General features: G+C 33.1%; 1 protein-coding gene across 2 annotated transcripts in view; it reads right to left on the bottom strand.

Annotated features, from left to right (window-relative positions):
* LOC125060262 (four and a half LIM domains protein 2) overlaps window positions 1-23,091 on the bottom strand; it is a 152,501-nt gene that overhangs the window by 58,777 nt on the left and 70,633 nt on the right. Inside the window, exon 1 of one of the 2 annotated variants that reach the window (XM_047665067.1) lies at window positions 15,119-15,374. The exons of the other annotated variant lie outside the window; for it this stretch is intronic. Within the exon in view, the coding sequence (XP_047521023.1) occupies window positions 15,119-15,300 (182 nt within the window). The 5' untranslated portion in view covers window positions 15,301-15,374. Of the gene's footprint in view, window positions 1-15,118; window positions 15,375-23,091 lie in introns of those variants that run through there. 2 annotated transcript variants of the gene reach the window in all.

The raw sequence follows: 23,091 nt of genomic DNA, 5'->3' as shown, positions 1-23,091 counted from the left end.
TAGTGAATTAAGAATACGGCTGTGGGTTACACATAGTAACCATGCTTGACCATGCAGTGTAGTGCCTTTTTTTAAACGTTGCAATGGCTTCAGTTATGTCAATTTTGATTATAAAATTTTATAAGTTTAATAAAGTATTTTAATTTTAATTCCCTTCCCAGTGTTTTATTGTAATAATAGAACAAGGTAATAATACACCTGACAAAGTACAGTACGTCGTCACTGAGTTTTGAGTCATTCGTGTAGGATGACTACACATTTTATGAGAATATTCTAAATCTAAGAATAAAAAATATACATGTTCCAAATATTTTTGGAGGTTATTCAACTAACAATCTATTTAAAAATACAGGGTTTATCTGTGAAAATACATATCAAACGATATGACAGTTATATTAATTCAGAATACAAGAAATATACAGTTCGAGGTAATAAATCTGGTCGTACGAATTAACGTATGAAAATGGTGGCACGAAAATTCTTCTATTTCATACATATTATCGATCTTAGATTTGCTCACGATCTTCGTACACACTAATTCCAAACATAGTATGTAGTGTGGACTCCGCACTTGGACGCCCAGTCGGTCCGTTGTGCGTGGACCATAGTAAGACAAACAGGACCCAAAATAAAATATGTTTATTATGGAACATAAGATACATGTATCACTTATTCCACGTCATTAAATTTGAAACTGCAGGCATCCGTACTCATGGTGTAGGCCGTACTCATACGGTGTAGGCCGAGAGAAAAAGCCGGCGTAAAAAACTCTCGGTAAAAAGTTCGGACTCAAATTGGACAGTTAATAAGATTATCTCGTAAAAATATTTAACATACTCGCCACAGTTCTTATGGAACGTTTTGCAGATTGTAGGCGGAAAATGTGTAAACACTGAGGGAAATGGAAATTCTGTCAACAGACCAGGTGCAGTCTGGTTCGTGTTTGTCTATCTGCATTACCTGTACGATTAATTTTATGCTGTGACAAAATTTTCACTCTCGACTCTAAACTTCATACTTTTTCTTTCATACCTGTCGTATTAAGTTGTTTTCGTACAATGGTTAATTAATAAAGTTATAAAATAGAGCAGTGTTGGTTTCAACCAATCTTATCCCACGGATCGTAGGTTCGATCATCGTCTGTGCAACCTTTGTGTATTGGGCGCATTTAACACTGGCTCGTACGGCGAAGGAAAACATCGTGAGGAAACCGGCATGACCCAAAATGTCGACGGTGTGTGTCAGGCACAGAAGATTGATCACCTACTTTCTTAGTAGAAATGATCTCGGCATACATTAGTATATACAGGGTGTCCCAAAAGTCGCCGTCAAGTCGAAATTTTCTCATAGGTAATGCCACACCAGTTATCAGAAAAATTAAAAAAAAAATTAAGTCATGTATTTTTGAAATTATGGATATTTTTTTGTTATTCCAGAAAATGCACACCATGTGACAGTTTTTTCATTCCTGTTGTTACAAATATTTACTTTTTGCCAATTTTTTTTCTCTTACGTCATCCCGTGTTTTATGTAACCTATGATCCTAAACTCTGTGCTGATGAACTTTTAGGAAAATGTCATTTTATACCGTACCAAGTTTTCAAAATTAATTTTCGCACTACTTCAACTGATCGTCCTGAAAAAAAAATGTATTACTCCAGTTTGGCAAGTAGCTTTAAAAGTTAGCGCAGGCAAAACTATAAACATTTAAGCTTCTTCTCACAAACAATATCTTTAATAATATTAATCTTGTATATGGACATTTCACTGATGACGTTCAAGGGTTCGGCCGTGACGGGTTCCAGTGATTTAGGATTGCCAACACTCAAAGTGCCGTAAATAAAAATAAATATTTTTGACTTAATACAGAAAGCGAATTGATGCAATATATAGAACTAGACGAGCGTAATTTTTATCTTTACTCGGTGGTGTAGTAGTTAGTTGCCAGTTCTGGGTAATTAGTAGGTACTCATTCAATTAATATATTTTTGAAGTTATACTTCTTTATGCGCGTTATGAAAAATTTATGAGAGTGAAATTTTACGATGCTAGCGCACCGTGACACAAAATTAACAGAATGAAGTTGCCCACGGAAGATGCTACGGCATTGGACATAATTTAAAAACAACATTCGAATAATAATAGAATTTATGTTACACTTAATGTAAGAGAATAATAATAAATATTTATTTATTTAATTTTTCAAATGTAAACTGAACTTTATTGACTATAATGACTCCTTTTCCAGTCTTTGATTAATTAATTGTAATTAATTATTTGCATGCAATCAAAAACTATTTTTAATAATGCCAAAGAAGTATAACTTCTTACGCGCGTACATAAGTACCCCGCACCCTTTTTATTTTTTATATATTTAAACGCAACCTTAACTATCACCTACCTGCTTCTAAAATTTTCAATCAAACAGAAGTTAACATGGAGTTAAACTGTAAACTAATTTTGTATAAAGTTTCGTCGACGGCTCTTTTTAATGTAGCAAATCGTAAACAGAGAAATTAATGGATTGACGAGAGTGACTCAAGTCTCGAGTCACTTGATATTAAATGTTTTGACGTATGGGATATCGACGTTTATGTAAACGATCAAAAGAAACGTAAACACGAGATCGTTGACCGGCGCGAGCGCAGCGTAGCTGTGACATTGCGCATACCAATTAATTGCTGTATTATAAGGAATTAGTGGAGCTGCGTGGAGTTTGGATTAATGTTGTGTATTTTCTAATGAAAAGGATGTTACACTCCTTCTTTTGTTTGACTGAAAATTTTATTAGCCTATAGATGATAGTTTAAAGTTGCGTTTACATCTAAAAAGAAAATTTATTAAAATAGGGAACGTACTAGTGAAAAGCGCATTTAAAATTGAATTATTTTCAAATATTTATTAATCAAACTAAGGGTTAACGCCTTATATAGGTAGACAAAAAAAAACGCTGGTCAGAGGATATCATAGCTGTAGCAAGCCATGGATGGAAGTCTCGAAAATGAAAGATGATTGGCATGGGTTGGAGGAGGCCTATCCTTATACCCAAGATGACGTTCCAAGTTCCAACCCTACACCAATTTAGGACCAAACCAACCAAAGACCAATCAAACACTAGTAATAGATATATTTAATTTTAAATATATTTTTGTGTTGTGTTGTATATATTTTAATTGAATTTTCTTTTAACTTTTATGTTTAGCAAAATTGTCATACATTTTTAATAAAATATTTTGTAACATATACCGTAGATATATGATTATATATGATGTGGTAAACTTGAATTGAATATGCTTGGAAATAAATAAAGGTTTAATAGATAATCAAACAATATTAAAGTCTACCCACACATAAGACTGAAACGTAATTTGTCAATTGTTATATTAGATTACATTATCTGTAGTCCCATTACAGACACGGACTTCCGACTAGAGTTTAAAAATCGACTTGGTGTATTACTTTCTTTTAGTTTAAATAATAATGATAATAATAGCCTTTAATTCAGATACTTGTACACGTTTCTTTTTCATCTTCTTCATCATTTCAATCTTCTTTTAGGTATATGTATGTGTGCCCTTTTTTGGCAAATGCCTCCTCCAAATCGTCATTCCACTCTACACTGTGCCACTCTGTCATTTACCACATGCTGTTTCTATAATGTGGTCTATCCACCTTCTAAGTTGTCTCCCTCTTTTTAGTTTGCTGTACCTTGGGCACCAGTTTAGTACTTCTTTGCTCCCCTTTTCTGTTCCTCTAAACATGTAAAATTTCCATTTTAGATTATTTATTTTTATTGTGACGTCTGTTACTTTAGTTGTTTTCCTTAAAGCTGCACTCTTTATTTTGTCTATTCGTTTCTTCCCATCGTTCCATAGATTTTACTATTTATTATTACTATTTGTCAATTTTTAAATATTATTATTACGATGTGATTAAGAATATATAAATACTGTATATTTGTGTGTTGAAAAATATTAAAACACGATTCCCATTGTTTAAAACGATTAGTTTCGACATTAGTCATTCCGTTCTAGTTATAAGCTCTCCGGACATCTCATTACTCAGTTTATGAGCACATATTTTGAGCTGAGCTTTGTTCTTATAACTCCTATGTAAATAGTTACGCACTGTGTGTTGACACGTCGCGTGACGCTTTAACGGAAGGAAAAATAATACAGCTTCATTTGTCAATCGCGTCTTCACACTTAATTCTTCTGTTAAATTAGCGACAGGCATTAATTATCTAATAAAACCTAAAATAAACATCCGTTGTTTACATAAACGACGTTCGTTTCCAAGTGCTTAAGACGCTGCACTAATAATCTTTATAAATTGTTTTTTTTAATTATGTTTTTTCAAGTTCACTCTACAGTACATCTACAGTATATGTTACAAGCTATCTATTCTATTACATGACAAATATGGTAAACATAAATGTTACAAAAAAAAATATAGTTATAATATTTGCAATTTTAGATTTTGGATTTTTGCCTATTTTAGAGAAATTCCATTTAATATAACTAAATAAATATATGACAATGTACTAATCTATCTATCGCTTTCTCAGACATTTGTCCCTGATGTCGGCAAATAAAGGTGAAATACACTTACAAAGAATGGCAACGCATCTAACTATAGGTAAATTTATAAAAAACTTACTTAAATGGTTGATTTTTATTTTTTAGTTATTTTAGAAATATTGAGAAACAAAAAACTCGTTCTCGGACGTCTACAGAATTCTATTTATAAATTAAATAAATAAATCAGTGGCGCTACAACCTCTTTTGGTCTGGGCCTCAGATTTATGAATCTGTTTCATGATAATTTTTTAAATCTAATAGGCAAGTAGGTGATCAGCCTCCTGTGCCTGACACACGCCGTCGACTTTTTGGGTCTAAGACATGTCGGTTTCCTCACGATGTTTTCCTTCACCGTTCGAGCTAATGTTAAATGCGCACATAGAAAGAAAGTCCATTGGTGCACAGCCTGGGATTGAACCTACGACCTCAGGGATGAGAGTCGCACGCTGAAGCCACTAGGCCAACACTGCTCAAATTCTAATTCTATTTATACTGCTGCTAAACTTCTAGGCATTTTCCATATCTAAAAATATTAGCCAATTATTTTGTATCACAGTGAGTACACCTGTGTATAATTGGGTACTGGCTCGCGACATTGTCATAAATATAAAACATATTTTATAAGCTCTTGTGAGATTCAAGGTAACGAACGAATAGTTAAATCTAAAATAAAACAATGAACTTTGTAGTGCAATAATGTTTATTGGTTTTGGTACTTATTTTATGGCGTGACGTGCGGACTATACGAGTATAAAACTAAATTTGGATAAATAAAACTTTTGAAGACGCTCATTATTTTTCTTCAGCTTCAGCTTCAGGGTGCCACTCTTATCCCTGAGGCCGTTGGTTCAATCCTCGGCTGTGCACCAATGGACTTTCTTTCTATGTGCGTATTTAATATTGACTCGAACGGTGAAGTAAAACATTGTGAGGAAACCGGCTTGCCTTATTCCCAAAAATACGACGGCGTGCGTCTGGCACAGGAGACACCTACTTGGCAATAGCCAATCTAATAAGATTAACAAATGATCATGAAACAGATGCAGAAAACTGAGGCCCAGACCTAGAAAGGCACCACTGATTTATTTTAATTTTATTCATTATTTTTCGAGCCTCTCTACCTTCTGACTGAAGAACTAGCCTCTAACGTACTAAAACAGGAAATATCCTGTTTTTTTTAAATTAATAAATTATGTCCATTGATTTGTCCTTTAACAAAGAGAACGAAATTTATTAAACGATCATTCGTTTAATTATTTGTTGTTGGTTTTTTTGTTAAAGCACTTATATCATAAGAAAACATATAAATAATGTAAATACTTCACGCTTATATACCTTGTGTATTAAAATATATACTCGTAAGGAAATATTATCATATACAATCTTTTTAATAGCTTTGATAAATCTTGATCTGCCCTATTATCGAATTCCGAAAAGCGATGACCTTGTCTAGTATTTTTATTTTTAAAGTCGCTATGTCGGGGTCACCTATGGGCAGTGATTAATTAACAATGTCCAGAATCTGTACGCAAAAAGAACCGCCGTGGAATTTGGATCACCGGTACGTCATAGTTTGACAGTAACCGTTTTAATAAGATATATAGTTTTTGTGAACAAAAGAATAAGGTACTCAATACTCATAGTCAAATAAGAATTGCATTAGTTCGCAACTGCTACGCCAGTTCTCTTTCAGAGACTGTCTTCACAAGAATCCTTTTATTTGTGTATCAAATTATAGTGGTTACCAATATAGAACATCGCCCGGACTCAGTTTCTGTACTTAGACGCACATTTGGTCGGTTGTAAGTCCTGGCTAAGCTATCTCCTTTCAGAAGGTCAGAAGGTCCTGTGCACTTCTAAGGCTTCACGGAACGTCTTCACTACTCCGAAGATTTCTAATCGTTGGGAAGGCCCAGCCGCGACTGTGACTGATTCTTCTGCGGTGAAATAGCCTCTGCAGAAGGGACTGAGCGTCGCGCCAAGGACAAAGAGATGTTTAGAAGACAATGCCTCGTAATTCTCACTATGACTAAGATCGATTCTGCTGAGATTTAGAAGTTGATTTAGAACTGCTGGCTGTGCTTTTTGGTCTGCGATCCGCGTTTTACGACCAACGGTGATTCTGGACTTCTGTAAATCTTTGGCGAATCCAGTTCTTCACCTGCGAGAAGGGCAGAAGCAAAGGTGATTCCGACCCTGACATGTTTGTTGCATACTAATCTAAGACATGTTTGTATGTAGTTTTGATGTAGTTCGGATTGGGATCGGCATCCCTGTCGATATCTATTGGAGGTTAAGGGCCCAGATACAATATAGCACTGATAACAATAATTCTCAGGCCCGAGGTGGTACGGTGGATACCTGACTGTATGTTAATGGATGTCTTTTTATGTTTTATGGTAGTCTGGTATGGTCTAATAATTAAAAACAGACGAAGAAATGTGTCTGTTGTAAATCTCGACGAAATTTTAATTTTTTTATGATCAATAATAATAACATTGTATAACAAAAGAAAAATAAGATTAAATAAATGAAGACAATGGATGTAAATGTTCATATAAAAACAGTTTCTTTCAACATAAATAATATAAGTATTTAAAAAAAATCAGTGGCTATAAAACCTTTGTTTTAGGTCTGGGCCTCAGATTTCTGTATCAGTTTCATGGCCATTTGTCAATCTAATAGGCAAGTAGGTAGCCTCCTGTGCCTGACACACGACTTTTTGGGTCTAAGGCAAGCCGGTTTCCTCACGATATTTTCCTTCACCGTCCATCATCACGAAACCTCAGGAATGAGAGTAGCACGCTGAAGCCACTAGGCCAGATTTTATAACTATTTACAATACCGAACATAAAACTACTTAATATATAAACATACTAGTAGACTCGGCCAAGCGTTGCTGTGGCTAAGATTTTTGTTATATTACATAGTAGTAAAGTATTCAAGAGAAACGGCAGGAGAACATCAATCCACCATGCTTTTTTAGTGGTTATGCCATTAAATTGTAGCTTATGTGAAACGTTGGTAGGTACTTTCAACACAGCGCCATCTGTTAGAATTGTGACTATGAAATAATAAACAAATATTTTGCAATAAAATAATATTGCGGGTATAAATTGAGATGTAAGCTATCCTGTCTTTAAGTTGGATCAAACAACACAGGGTGTACAATTTTGATTGATATCGGTTCGGTAGTTTAGGAGTCCATAGCGGATAAACAACGTGACACCTAATTTATATATATATTATTAAGATAAGATAGGTAAAAATATCAAAGGTTTTTGGTCAATGTTGAAGCTGGAATCGTTATTCTGCTGTGTATGGCTTGATTTGTGATCGTTGACTTTCAAATCTTCAGATAGTTTCCAAGAGAAACATCGTAAATTGGACGTTGGTGCCCAACTAATGTCTGAATATATCTTCTCTATTTATTTATTATTGTATCTTTGGATAATATCCAATGAATTTCCGCTAGACGGTTTATTTCTTAATTAAATTACGCTCAGTAATGAATATGTATTTAATTTGTATGTGCTCCTATTTCACCATGCCTCCTGCTGATAGAGGACAAATATTTGTTTTTAATTTATTTTGTTATTATTAATTACTTAAGATGTCACGTGGAACATGGTGTAATGGTTGCAGCTCCTTACAAACATTGTGGAAAAAAAAACTTGGCGATTAAAAAGGCGGAGAGTTTATTGCCAGTTCTGCACTTCCGTTCTACGCCCTTCATTTGAAAACTGGCAGTAAATGTAAAATTAGAAGCATTTAATATGTATTTCTTTTTTGGCGTTCATAAGTGTACATTGTGTTACCTAAATGATTTTGATTTGATTTATATATGGACTTTTTTTTGTCAATTTATAAAGAAGCCAATAATACTTTGTGCCTATCACTTCACATCAGAACCAATTCCAGTTCTTGCGGCGGAAACGCCCTTGAAAACCCTCTGGCAATGTGTGTTTCTATGGGCGGCGGTGTCGCTTGACATCTGATGAGCCTCCTGTCCGATTGCACCGTTATATAAAAAAACAAAGACAGATTTTGGGTCTAATCCGATACCAGTCTACCATAACACTATATATTTTATTGTTGGCGTTAAATGGCGGCATCTTCACACAACTAGACATTTATTTATTTAAATATTTTGGTAATAAGCCTACGTTACTAAGCAATAATGTAGCTAAATTGGGACAGTTTGAAAGATTTTTTTAAGATAATCCCTATAACTTATAACAATAATTTATTTATTCAATCAGACAATCATATGCTCCTATGGTTATTATTGTGTTAGACCACACCTGCACAACCAGTCAATGTAGACGCACTGCAATAGCGGAGGAGCCCCACAACATCCTGAAGGTCTGTTATGGGTCTTGGACTCGGATTTCTATATCTGTTTCGTGGTCATATATTTCTCTTATATATACAAGTGATCAGCCTTCTTTAACGACGTCGATTTTTACCTCTAAGTCATATCGATTTCGTCACAAAAATGCGCATATAGAAATAAAACTTCATTGCACAACCGTGACTCGAATGCACGCCCCTAAAGGAATATATTTGGATAAAATTATCAAATATTACAGCGGTTTACCTATAACTATTGAACCACGGTGGCCACAGCTCTATAAAATGGCAATAAATCAGTGTAAGGAGCACTCATAAGCGTATTTATGGCTACTATATTTAGTTCGACCTTAAACAAGACAGAGCTGTCAGGCAACCTGCTTATAATCCGACTATTTGCGATTTAGTCATGACTACGTCTAATAAATTATTAAGAACATAAATAGTATGGAACTTATATATATACCATATATTGTGTATACATTAATAATTTTGTTGCCAGTCAAGAAATTATCTTCAGCTTGCTAGTGCATTGAAGCTTTTTGATTTCAAGTTAGTAATTTTATAATTCTATATTGTAGCTAGTATTTTTTTTAATTTTATTTTAATACGAAAATAGTTATTAAGTGTTACATTTATTAGAAAAATAATAATAATAAAAAGAATACATATAGCAGTATTTAATCCCCAGCTATGCACCAATGGACTTTCTTTCTATGTGCGCATTTAACATTCGCTCAAACGGTGAAGGAAAACATCGTGCGGAAACCGGCTTGCCTTAGACCCAAAAAGTCGACGTGTGTCAGGCACAGGAGGCTGTCACATGCCTATTAGATTGAAAACACATGAAACTGATACAGAAATCTGAGGCCAAGACCTAAAAAGGCTGTAGCGCCACTGGTTTTTTTTTTTAATTTTAATAGAAATATTTTTTTTAATAATTAACTGGCCGCGCTTCTACCAACTAATACATATCTGTAGCCTTGATTAAAACATTTGGAACGAAGTTCCTTATCGCGTGTTGTGAAAGGGGGCTAGACGGAAAAAATTCTTACGAAAAGTTGTCACTACATTTTTTTTGCTATTTGCTATTGTAATACACCGGTTCTCGTCCGATCACCGAAGTTAAGCAACGTCGGGCGAGGTCAGTACTTGGATGGGTGACCGCCTGAGAACACCTCGTGATGTTGGCTTTTTTTTTTCGTCGTAAGATTGGTGTCGAGAAAATCTATCATACTGTTATGATACCAATTAACATATAAATTAATCGAAAGGAATTTCGTTCCATCCGGGTGTCCCTTGACACCTCTAAAGTTTTTTTGTTACATGAGTAAATGTATTATGTCGACCATAATAAATCTAAATATTACATAAAATCCATGATTAAAACATTTTTTGTTACATGAGTAAATGTATTATGTCGACCGTAATAAATCCCCTATATATGTATTACATAAAATCCATGTAAAGAAAATTCGACTAGCAAAATGTTGTTCAAAGATTCTGGCGCGCGGCCAAACAACAGCCATCTATGTCTCGTTTGTGTATAATGAAGTAATTTCCGTTATTTATTATCTGAAAGTTTGTAAAAGTAACATAAATTTATAAACAAGAGATACACTAACAAAATTCCATAGATGTGGGGAACGTTTATGCCTCTCATTCGAAATCTTCTCGAATACAATAGAATAAACGCAGCGACTTCAGTCGCAGCAACTTATGCAGATCTGTATACAACTACATTCGATAGTGGGCAGATCAATGTTAAAAATACAGTGTTCCAACCTTATTTGTTCCAAGCCTTTCTAAACTTCTTATGCCCACTATTTGACATACATAATTTTTAATATGAATAATTTAATTATTGTTCACTTAAGAAACTTAAATGATAGGTTTTAGGAAGAAATTACTAGGAAATTGATTACGAAACACAGTAAGTTTTCAATTCAAATTTAAAATAGCCCCCTTGACAATCAAATTGACCCCCCTGTGGGGCGTAGGCCCCAGGTTGGGAAATACTGGGCTAATATATCTCTAAAGAAGTAGTTACTAAGTAAACACTAAAATTTGTACTTAAATTTTTTTTCTTATTTGAAAGTGGAATATTTATTTTATTTTTTGTAAATTTTATTTTACTCATAATTTTCATGTATTTTAGAAATATGTAGATATATGGATCGAAACTTGCACTGTAGAAAATGTATTACATGTGGTGCACTTTAGTAAATAAGAATACAAAAATTAGTTAATAACGAGAATTTTTATAATTTCTCGTTAACATACCGCTTTGATTCGTGAAACATTGCCGTAATCAGTGGAGCGATTAAGATTAAATAGCAGCACAGTTACGGCAAATATTTGTGTAAAGATGTATATTTCCTTTATATTCTAAGTACGTTACATATACTTTTAGTACAATCTTAAAATGTACCAACTATCATTCGCAATAAGGCGAATTGAAATTTCAGTCAATTAAAATCGCAATGGATTTGAAATTCTCTCTTACCTAAAGTGAAAGTACTATTTATTTTCTTTTATTAATACTTAGGTATTATTACTTACATTTAACGGAACAAATTATGTATTAATTTCATTAAATCTATCTGTGATTTTGTACAATTAATAATACACGAATATATCAAGCCAAATAGTTATTGTGTGGGGTTTTTATGTCAATCATCGCCTTGGATGTTTTGCATAGGTTAATTACCAGGGGATAAGAAAAACAAAAGACACAAGAGGAAACGTTGCGTTCAATTGTTTTATTAAACCGTACCACATTGCTGTTCTTGATCAATCAGAATTGGACGGGGCGCGCCAACGTCTTTAGGTTTGTTCTTAGAGGTTCAAAAGCAAATTAAAAGTTATGTAGTTGATAATTCAACAGATTTTATTTAGTGTAACATAAAGCGGGAAATCGGTAAGCGACATAATTGTTTATAACAAAACAAAATAAACAATGACGTTAAATCCAATCATGTTTTGCAAATAATCAATGTTGATTGTTTTTAAACATCCGAGTCATCCATGTAGAGCGTCATGTTTAGGCAAATGTCTTGGCGGAGGTTCAGGGTTTTGTTTTCGGAAAATAAGGCCGTTCACGACCGTGCACTGATCTTGCTATGTGCGCATTGAACACTCGCTCGTACGGGGAAGACGGTCGACGGTATACAGCCTATTAGAATGGATAAATGACCACGAAACAGATACAGAAATCTGAGTTCTATATACCTGAAAAGTCGATGTGGTATATCAGGTACGGAAGGCGGATCACTTGCCTATTAGAATAAACAAATGATCACAAAAAAGATACAGAAATCGGAGTCCTATATACCCAAAAAATAGACGTGGTATATCAGGAACGGAAGGTTGATCACTTGCCTATTAGAATGAACAAATGATCACAAAAAAGATACAGAAATCGGAGTGATATATACCCAAAAAATAGACGTGGTATATCAGGCCCGGAAGGCTGATCACTAGCCTATTAGAATGAACAAATGGTCACGGGACAGATAAAGAAATCTGGGTCCTAGAACCAAGACTTAGAGGTAGCGTCACTGCTTTTTTTATTATTTCCGGTTGACAGTGATCGTGTAAAGGAAAGGATTATTCACGTTTCATAATAAAGTGTTTTGCCAAATATAAAGATGAAAATATACTTTATGATTGAAGCGCGTGGCAATAAAATTTATTTGCGACCACTCCAAGCAATAACACAGGTGCGCAGCTACAGATATTATATATCTGGACAGAGTAACTCGCGAGCTGTAGTGTTTTTGTACATATATACATTTAATAATGTGTTTGAAAATCACAATCATCGATTTAATGATTAATAAATTTTTAGTGCCCCTAAACTTAGGGAAAAGTTAAAGATACTTAAACGTCAATTCCGTTGAATTAATAAGATTAAAATAAATAACACACATTAATTTATTACATGTATTATCGTTCATGTGTATGCCCACAACTCAAAAACTACTGAATTATTTTTAATGAAACTTGGAAAATCCGGATATCAATATGTCGTAGTTTCCGAGAAATTTGAACAACAAAAAGTGGACAAACACACAAACGAAAGCACACGTGATTGAAAGCCTAATGGTCTATCAATAAATCAATAACACATACAGACATTTCTTTATAATATCGGTTAAAAAAGCTTACAAAGCACGCTCAAGCAGGTAGAATATATTAAGTAAATATTTCTCTTTTAATACATATAGCATCCATTATAGAATACATTTCCACAATGCAGTTCTCTTCCATCGATTTAATTCATTCTAATGGAAAGCCAAGCCCCCATTAGAATACTGCAGTATGTTCGATAAAGATGTGATAATATTTACATTACCTTACGTTTGATGTGAGTGTTTTGTTTAGAGTTATATATGTAATATAACATATATAATATATATAATTATTATAAGAGACATAGAAATGAAGAAAAAAGGGAATCTTATAATTAAAAATATGTTGTTAAATGGATAGAAACTATATGGGATCATATAAGGTATAAAAAATAAATGCTATTATTATTATAATATTGGTTATAAGTTATAACCTGCACAGCCACACAATATTATTAATTAAATATATATATATAACAATATTATTATTTAAACATTTGACAAAAATACAATAAAGAACATGAGTAACAAACGAAGAACAAAATTATAACAACACTCATTCAAAAATAGCAAAAAAATCTAAACGAAAGATTTTCATAGCTCAACGCTGAATAACGACTGTGTCGCGTAGTAAGTGCCCATAAGGGTAACAAATACATAAGACATAAATGACTTGTTGGCCTAGTGGCTTCAGCATGCGAGTATCATCTCTGAAGTCATAGGTTCGATGCCCGGCTGTGCACCAATGGACTTTCTTTCGATGTGCACATTTAACATTCGCTCGAACGGTGAAGGAAAACATCGTGAGGAAACCGGCTTGCCTTAGAGCCAAAAAATCGACGGCGTGTGTCAGGCACAGGAGGCTGATCACCTACTTGCCTATTAGAGTGATAAATGAAACAGATACAGATATCTGAGGCCCAGACCTAAAAAGGTTGTAGCGCCACTGATTTATATATTTTTTAATAATGAAGCCGCAAAATAATTTAAATTTAATGAAGCCATTCTTTAAATAGTCATCTGCGGTTTAACGAGAAGTAAAACACGATACATTACACTCGTAAAGTATTTGATTAACGTAAAAAACGCGAAACGAAATTAGCACTAATAAAAAAGCGATTTAAAATCACGATTTATGCACGCTATGACGGAAATAAACCGGACTATCGGAGAAATTTTATGTTCAATTGTTAACCGATACGTTTGGGTATGACTAAAACATTAAGAATTTAATTTACATTTATTATTACATTAATAGTTCAAAGTCAATCTATTATAAATTCAAGATTTCCTTCTTCCAAGGAAAAATACGTATTTTTGCGAGATTTAGCTAGTTTAGCAAATCCTCGTACGTGATAAACTCAAAAAATACTAATTTCCGAACCAATACATTCTCTGAGAAACGGTTATTGTTGAGGTCGCAAAATGTTGTTAAAGTTCAAGAAGGCGTAATCTAGTAATGTATTGAAGACACTAACATATTTTCGATAAATAATTTTCGTTTAGAGGTGACCAACAACTTATTAAAGAGAAGGCAAGGGAAACACGATAACTTCCAGTACTATATGCCGCTAGGCACTTAGTAGTAAAATGCGATAATGTAGCATGATATATATGTCAATATGAAACCAGGACCTAATCTACCTATACCTACTATTTTTTTTTTTCACACTGTGGTTGCCTGGAAGAGATCGCTCAAAAGCGATAATGTCTGCTTTATCGCTTTCTTTGCCCGACGTTTTATTTGATTATTTTAATTATACTGTATTTTTGTATTACTGCAACGAAATGTTAGTAAATAAATAAAATATGATAACAGTATAACGAAGAAATATTTCATTTTTGTATTTGATACAAAAAAAAATAAAAAACTTCTAGCGATTTCAAACCTTTTCCAAATCATTAGAATGCTATTCTTATAATATAGCATTCTATAATTATTTGGATAATTTTTTGTAAATATGATCCAAATTATTTACAAAAATGTCCGGCTTTGCAAAGCTAGGATATGTAAATGGAATCAAAATGACCAGACAATTTATTAACACTTACCTAATAACTAACTCCAGCACATCCTCCCGTTCGAAGACCTTGCAGTACAGGTGCAAAACCTTCAGACAGGTGTACTGCAGCCCTGACCATGCGACATCAGCGGATTTCAACGCCTGCTCCCACGGGCAGTTCTCATGCCTTGTCAGGCACAACATGCCGTGATCAGTCTCGGTTGGAGGCATTTAATCTTTGGTACTCTTTGGTATTTTTAATTTCATGAAGGTATTTCCGGATGTCGTTAAACCGGATAGAGCTTTCGCTTTGAGATCTTTCGCCAATTTTATTATTTGATGTCGTTTTAATTGTGATTGATATTTCCTTTTTGTTAAAGGTTAAATTAAAGTAAACGCCAAAATATACTAATTTATTTATTTGCTTATCGGTATTGCTACAGTTACTTATTATACAAAATCTAAACAATTACATTATACACAAAATTTTGGCTTTCTATAATATCTCAGTATTTTGTTTTATAATATGTATGTTAGCTGTAAGATTACTAATAAATAAATAAATACATATAAAATTGTAAGATGCATTGATCATTATATATTTATATAAAGGTGGAATAACAAAGCCACTATGTTTAAGAATGGATACCAGAAATAATATTATTTTTAAGCATTCTTTAGTTATATTAAATATTTGCTGGTAATTCGTGTTATAATCTGAAGGTATATGATATAACATCGATTTAGGTTAATAGTGTGTATTAGACAGAGGAATTTGAAATAGTTGGGGTTGCCTTGTATTGTATGAAAAGATAGGAGAGTGTACATTTTCTTAAGAAGCTTTAACAAGATTATCTCAGTTCTATCATTCATAAATCATAGAAGCAAGCAAAACACATAGAAATTCTGTTAGTAAACCAATTGTACGTTTTGCCTGCGGTATGGCCCGACGGATCCCGATTCGCACTTACATGGCAGGGGCACAGGTCTAACACGGTTTTTGATGGTACTGATAAATTACATTTGACCTCTGTAGCAAAATTATAACATAATTATTGTATATGCTGCGAGCATATGTTACGATTAACACCCGGCCGAATCACTACATAGTAAAATAATTGTATAAAAGTTCTAGCCAGTTATATATTATAGCTATGTGGTTAAATGGATAGCCCATTATGTAGCTATTAAATAAACAGGCGCACAACTTGTTAGGTTCCTTATATGGCAACTAATATTTCCTGTCATTTACACATCTGTGTACGAATTTAGACCTTATTACTATTGCATTAAGAAGTATATTAGTACGTTATCATAAGCAGATGTTCAAACTCAAGCAACGAGGTTTAGAAGTCAAACTAAATCTCATGTCATTGTGATTAATTTATTCTAAGTCTGTATTACGAGTTTTTTGTTGTGTTCTTAAATAAGGTTGATTAGACTAAGCTTTTAATATATTAAAAACTATATGTATTTTTTACACTTTGGATTATAAGATACTCTTGGACTGTAGGATTCAAATGTACAGGTGCTAATTAAAGATTTAAGTTGGCGGCTGGTAGATAGTAACAGTAGCTCCAGAGCTGGTGGTTCAGCGATACAGCGAGGAAACGAACACGTAACGTACACTGCCACAGGGACAAAACTTTTTAAATTTGTTTTAGATTTCTATTTATTAAATATTATTAATACTATGCAATTCAAGAATATTGTTAATACTTGTGTGTACAAAATATTCTCAGAATATTAAAAACAAATATAACTAAACTACTATGAACCTTATAACTATTCAATGTTTTATAATGCTAAAGAATTTGTTTGGTTCGCGCTAATCTCAATCACGACTGGTTCGAATTTGAAAGTATTTTTTTAATTGAAAAATCCATTTAAGTAAGGCGTAATATTGAGAGGTCAAATTATTAAAACACTCCTGCGCAATCAATACAATTTTCGTGCAGTATTATGTACACACAAAATTGTAAACCTCAGGATTTTCAGTCAAAATTCAATCGTTATTGGAAATAAGATTTCTCAAAACTTTTACAATTCAATATACTATACATCTAGAAATGTTCAATCCATATCTAACTTGAAGCAATTTAAACTAGGACGCTATTATAAGCGTGCGACTCAACTTTGATTAAAAGGAGGATGTTTATTACATTGTCCTGTGAGGAATGCAAAATTGGCTTACAGGAAGTTATTTAGATAATACTATTAAGTAATTTTATATTTAACACGTGTAATAATAATTAATGCTTTTTTCGGATACAGTATGTTAAATATTAAGTTTTATTCTAAAGATTACAAACACAACTTCATGGAGAGGGGGAGCGGGATGATTTTCGCCTCAAGTGCCAAAAGCCTCGTCCACACTCCTGCATTAGCTTGTTGCACGCCACGCGCCGCCAAAAATTTTCCATTATACTCGTATGTGTTAACATGTCCAATCGCTTTTATGTTCGTCGTATGAGAGATAAACAAAACGTCAAATATTGTTTTGATAGTTTAATATCCAGGGTGCAAAATCATAAATATTGTAATTTTTCCTCCCCATCTTTGGAAAATTAATGTCGTTTGTGCCATTAAAATTAATGGAGTGGAAACTGTAAGAGTTTCATGTAATATTACAGCATTATAAGGAATGTAAGAAGGAAAACAACACGGATAATTTATTTCCATTTGAGTTTGCTGCAACTGTGCTGCTATTTAACATAGGTTACGTGAATATCCTTTGTTCATAAAATCGAATATATAGGGAATATGTAGGGTTGCCTGGAAGAAGTCGCTTATTAGCGATAAGGCCCGTTGCCTAATAACTTATGTAACCTGCTTTTTTTTGTTTTTTTTTATATGTATGATTTTGTATATTATGGTAACGAAGTAAATAAACAAATATATCGCCTGGTATGTTTTGGTACTTCCAAAACATACTTTACGTATCTATCGTAACTTATCTATTAAATATAAGACAGCGAAAAGAATTAGCTTACTGCTAAACGGCTCTCGACCCATTTGAAACCCTACTTCTTAGATATTGCAATAATCTAATTTGTACTAACTTGTAAATAGAACATGAACTGGCATAATGCTCATAAGACCATGTACGCAGGAGCAGAAATATTCTTTTTATATTTATAAGCTGCTTTATTATTCATATTTTTAAGTCAAGTTGGGAATGGACAACCGCCGAGGTAGAGGGGAGAAATTGGCATAACACATGGCATAATGTTTGTATGGCAATCAAGGTTTATAATAATTTACGAAAACATTTAAAGATCTTCCTACTAGAGTCAACTTCCACTAAATATCCACCGAACACTACTTTTGGAAAAAAAATAAGAATGATTATTTGAGTGAAACATTAACATTAATAGTAATTTGACAATGTCATAAAATATTTTAATAATGTGATGCAGTGATAAATTATATAAAAATCGACTATGATATGATTCATAATATAATGTCATTTGTAACTTCTATGTTAGATTCTACCTTAAGTCAAATTGTGTGGCAGAATCTGCGAAGTTTAGATTGTACCATCATAACATTTTTGTACAAATAAATTATTATTAATAATATAAAATATACTTTTCAATACAGATATAAAATTAGGCTTTTCTATATTTTGAAACTTCTCGCTTTTCCGTGATCTCAAATCGGTGTTCCATATGTATATGATAATCCATATATAATTATTACGATGTAACCTTGGTGTTAATGAAAACTAGTTTTCATCTTTCAGTTTGTGAGTAAACCGATCAGACACTTTTCAAACATCGCTTTACTATGTTTTTGTGCGTTTCGTAATCACATACTAGTTTAGATTATCCTCGCGACTTTGTTCATATTTTACGGCAATCTGTGATTAAACGTACAAGTTTATTGTAGATAGTTGAGCTCTGTGGTGGGCGGTGTTAATACTATACACTGATTCTTAGAGACAAATACCAGCGTAAATATTTATACTATAATCAATTCGAACTCTGTGTTTGGGTGCCTGATCAACCACTCTTCAGCTTTAAATCAAAGTATTCTAGATATAAATTAAAAAAAAAATAAGTGGACATTGAACGCATTTATTTGAAGTTGTTTGATACTTATAATGTACAAATGAAGGTATAAATCTGTATATTATGTACTATATCAGTATATAGAATTAAGCTCGGACAAATATTTTTAAAGTCAAAGTCAAAAATATTTATTCATATAGGTAACACAATGTGAATATGAACGTCAAAAAAAGAAATATACATTAAATGATTCTAATTTTACAGAAGAACTGGCAATAAGCTCTACTCTATTTCTAAATATTCAACGACATTTCCGTAGAGATTTAATAACGTATTTAACTTTACTATCGACTTAGTAGTTTCGGAGTTTATCCAATAGAAACAAAATATGACATTTACTTTTTATAGTATACAATTATGGTTTGACAAGGCTTGCAAAAAATTAATAAATAAGATAAATATACGTAACCTAGCTTACTTCATCGTGACATAATAACAAACAGCGTCCCACGAAGGTCGCACCGGTAAATATAAATTAGCAAGAAATAAATATAATTTTTAAACATGGTTATATTTAGACCTTCACATAAAAAATCTGATGGGTGATTTATTTAATAATAGCAAATCGTTAGTTTTAGCGGAATTTTTTAACAACCCTAAAATTAACCAATGGTAATTTTAATTCATCTATTTGAATGATACAGGACGATATTTTTCCATACATTTACGTTATATCCGGTAGATAATCTCTGCATTTGATATATCAGATCTTAGCCAAAACAAACAACAGCTGAGTTTTATCAGTAACGGAGTAAATTGGCGCGATTAATATTTTCATTTCATTGCGCGAAATTAAACGTCTTCCTGTATCTGAGTATGTTTGTGTTTGCGAAGTCTTCATCATTTCCGGTTCACCATTAGAATTAAACTCTCAGCGAGACAATAAAACAAAATGCTTATAAAAATGATAGAAATAGATAGTTTAAAGAAAGAGTATACCTATACTCCTCCCTCAAGCGTCGGCAACGCACCCACTAAAATGGGTGTTTATGGGCTGCGCTTTTCGGGCGTCCCACTAGATATTTTTCAAAAATATTAAAAATCTAATAATCTCTTGCTGTTCGTGATCGCTGTAATGCGGGCGGAGTCGAACGGACATACATTTCGTTTAATATACGTTATAGAAGTGTAATGTAATCAAGAAGAAATAAACGTTAACACAAAACGCATTAACAAAGAAAGTTAAAAAAATCAGTAATGCGCAATAATTTGGCCTCAGTACGCTCACTGTATAGGCAAGCCTTGTGACCACTGCCGTAATTTTTAGTGAAACTATTGAGTATATATATGGATAGGAACGTACATAAAGTATTAGATACATATATATAGTTCTATTTGAGTTTGCCACAGCTGTCTCCCTATGTCGTTTAGATTAGAAACATTAAACGTCGCCAAATTCGCATCTATTCGTTTCTTGTTGTTTAAGTGTGTAATGCTTAGTTACATAAAGAATCTAGGCTGGTTTAGTTAGTCAGGACTTTACGCGCAACGGACCTAATGAGAGTATAAGTGGGGAAACTAAGTCCAACTATTAACCTATTGTTTATTATTTAAACAATTGGTAACGGTAAAAGAAATATTGATTTATTTCGTAATCCAACAGCTAACTTAATTACAATTATACTAAACATAGCCAAAGATGGAATACATAATATATATGAAACGGTTCAAACATTTGCAAAAAGAAAAAAACAATAAAAATTCTTAAATGCCTAATTTGGCTGTGCTGTGAGATGGTGTCAAAGTGAACGTATGTGATGGTGTCAATGTGGGGTATGCTCATGATGCACGAGATTTAGCGCTATGAATATTCTTAACACTCCTTTTAAGCTTTTGTTACAGTAAAAAAAATATAGTAGAACTAAGTTATCCAATAAAAATGTATTTATTTTGTATATTGAACTAAGTCTAAGTACTATGGACCGTAGCAGGATTGATTATTATGTGATTGACAAATCCAATCAATAGTATTGTCTTTGATTTACATAACCTTTACACATTTAAAGAAAAAACTTTTTAACCGGGTTTTTGCCAAAACCCTCCATCTTTTAGTCGATACCAACTCCGGGGAAATAAATACAGATAAGGCAACTTTCTCTACAGCTGTGATACTTTTTGACATCCAACATCTTTCTTCAGTCACCGTGACCAAGCACGCTGTAAAGCACGCGAAACGTCGGATAAATTTAAATTTATAATAATACATAACATCAATCCGGTTAAAAAGTTTTTTCTTTAAATCCAATCAACTCTGAATTTACCATAAAAGGTAATGATTAATTATGTCACCAAAAATACCATAGGAAATACACAAATGTTCAGGACAATAAACAAGGAAACATAATTTTAGTTAGAATTATAATATAGAAAATACCTATTTTCGTAAACTATATTATTTGAAAATACTTCACATTTATATATTTAACTGTATGCGAGATACTATAAACTAAAGTAAACTTACGTCTTTTTCTGTTCAATTGTGTTACAGAGAGAGAGAAATTAGTTTTACTTGAACCGTTGCAATTTATTTGTTATGGATAGTTTTTTTTTTATTAGCTTTTTTTATTCAGAAAGTCTAAAAATATTATAGGAACTTAACAAATGTTCATGACAGTAAACAAGGAAAACTATATCTGAGTGTGTGAATGGGTGTGTGTGCTTGTATTTGAGAGGGTAACTAAAGGCCGATTTACATTATATTAGTGTTTAGGAGAGTGCTTTAGTACAACTTGAAAGGCAAGTTCTTTAGCGTAGCGTTTACTAAAGCAAGTAGCGTTTACATGTTTCAACTAAAGTACTATCCTAAAGCACTCTCCTAAACACTAAGATAATGTAAATCGGCCATAAGAGTTTTGGCACATCAGAGTCATGCCAAGATACGTAGTAAGACCTCTGTAGATTCCAAATCCAATTCAGCTAGCGTAATTTTTATTGATTATGAATATAGTTTACAACACTTTCATCGATTTGCATTCTAACAAATATTGTTTTAAATAACAAACGAACAATAGCATCTCATGTATGTTTGTTGATGCCCCACGTGACGCATCGCTATGGATGACAGCACAATAGTTCTTTTGACATAAATACATTTTCATTTGCAAAGCAAATGTAGAAAACAGTTTTAAGCCCACACTTCTAGATAAAACCGGATTTCATCTTTCTTGCCCGTCTTTTTCTTTCACTTCACAGATTCTTGATTGCTCTATTCTTTTACTGGAATGACGCTTCGTTAGCGTAATTTCACTATGAACAACGACGATTTGGCCCCCAGCGACTTTTTCCAGTTCTCAAACCTCAAGAGAATGCTCGCTGGACAGAAATTTTGCGCTGATGAAGAGGTAATCGCCGAAACTGAAGCCTATTTTGAGGTTAAATTCAAATTGTACTATAAAAATGGTATGACCGCTTTAATCGAATCGCTCTCGAAGGAATAATCAAATCAAATTCTATAAAAAAAATTTTTTTTTTATGTTATCCTTAACTTTTAAGTCCACCTATTAGGATAGGTACTGTCAAAAACATACTCGGAGCTGAGATAGTAAGTATACGAAAGACGTTACTTTGACGTCTACGTTCACGTTGTGATTGGACAAAAGGACGTTATATCATGACGACCATGATGTCACGTGGTAACGCGCGTTAGACTAAAGAGGCTATTGACCAATCAGAATCAAACGAAATGTGCTGTCGTTTCGTCTATTGTGAATTAAGCCCGTTTATCTTTACAAATGTAGAATATGCAGTTTAGATTCGTTATACATTTTATTTTTTTGTTATCCCAATATCCTAACTTCCTTCAGCACCATTGATCGGAACCCCTTCATGGGTAAAGGCCCCCTCCAGCTTTTCCAGATGTAAACGTGGCTTTCTTCATCCATTCGCTTCCTGCTAACGCTTCTATTTCTTCAAACCACCTTTTTTATTAATTAATAAACAGTTATTTTTA

This window comes from Pieris napi, chromosome 21 (genome assembly GCF_905475465.1).
Source record: "Pieris napi chromosome 21, ilPieNapi1.2, whole genome shotgun sequence".
Taxonomy (NCBI): Eukaryota; Metazoa; Arthropoda; class Insecta; order Lepidoptera; family Pieridae; genus Pieris; species Pieris napi.
The sequence above is the reverse complement of the archived record's forward strand: the minus strand, read 5'-3'. Positions and strand labels throughout refer to the sequence as shown.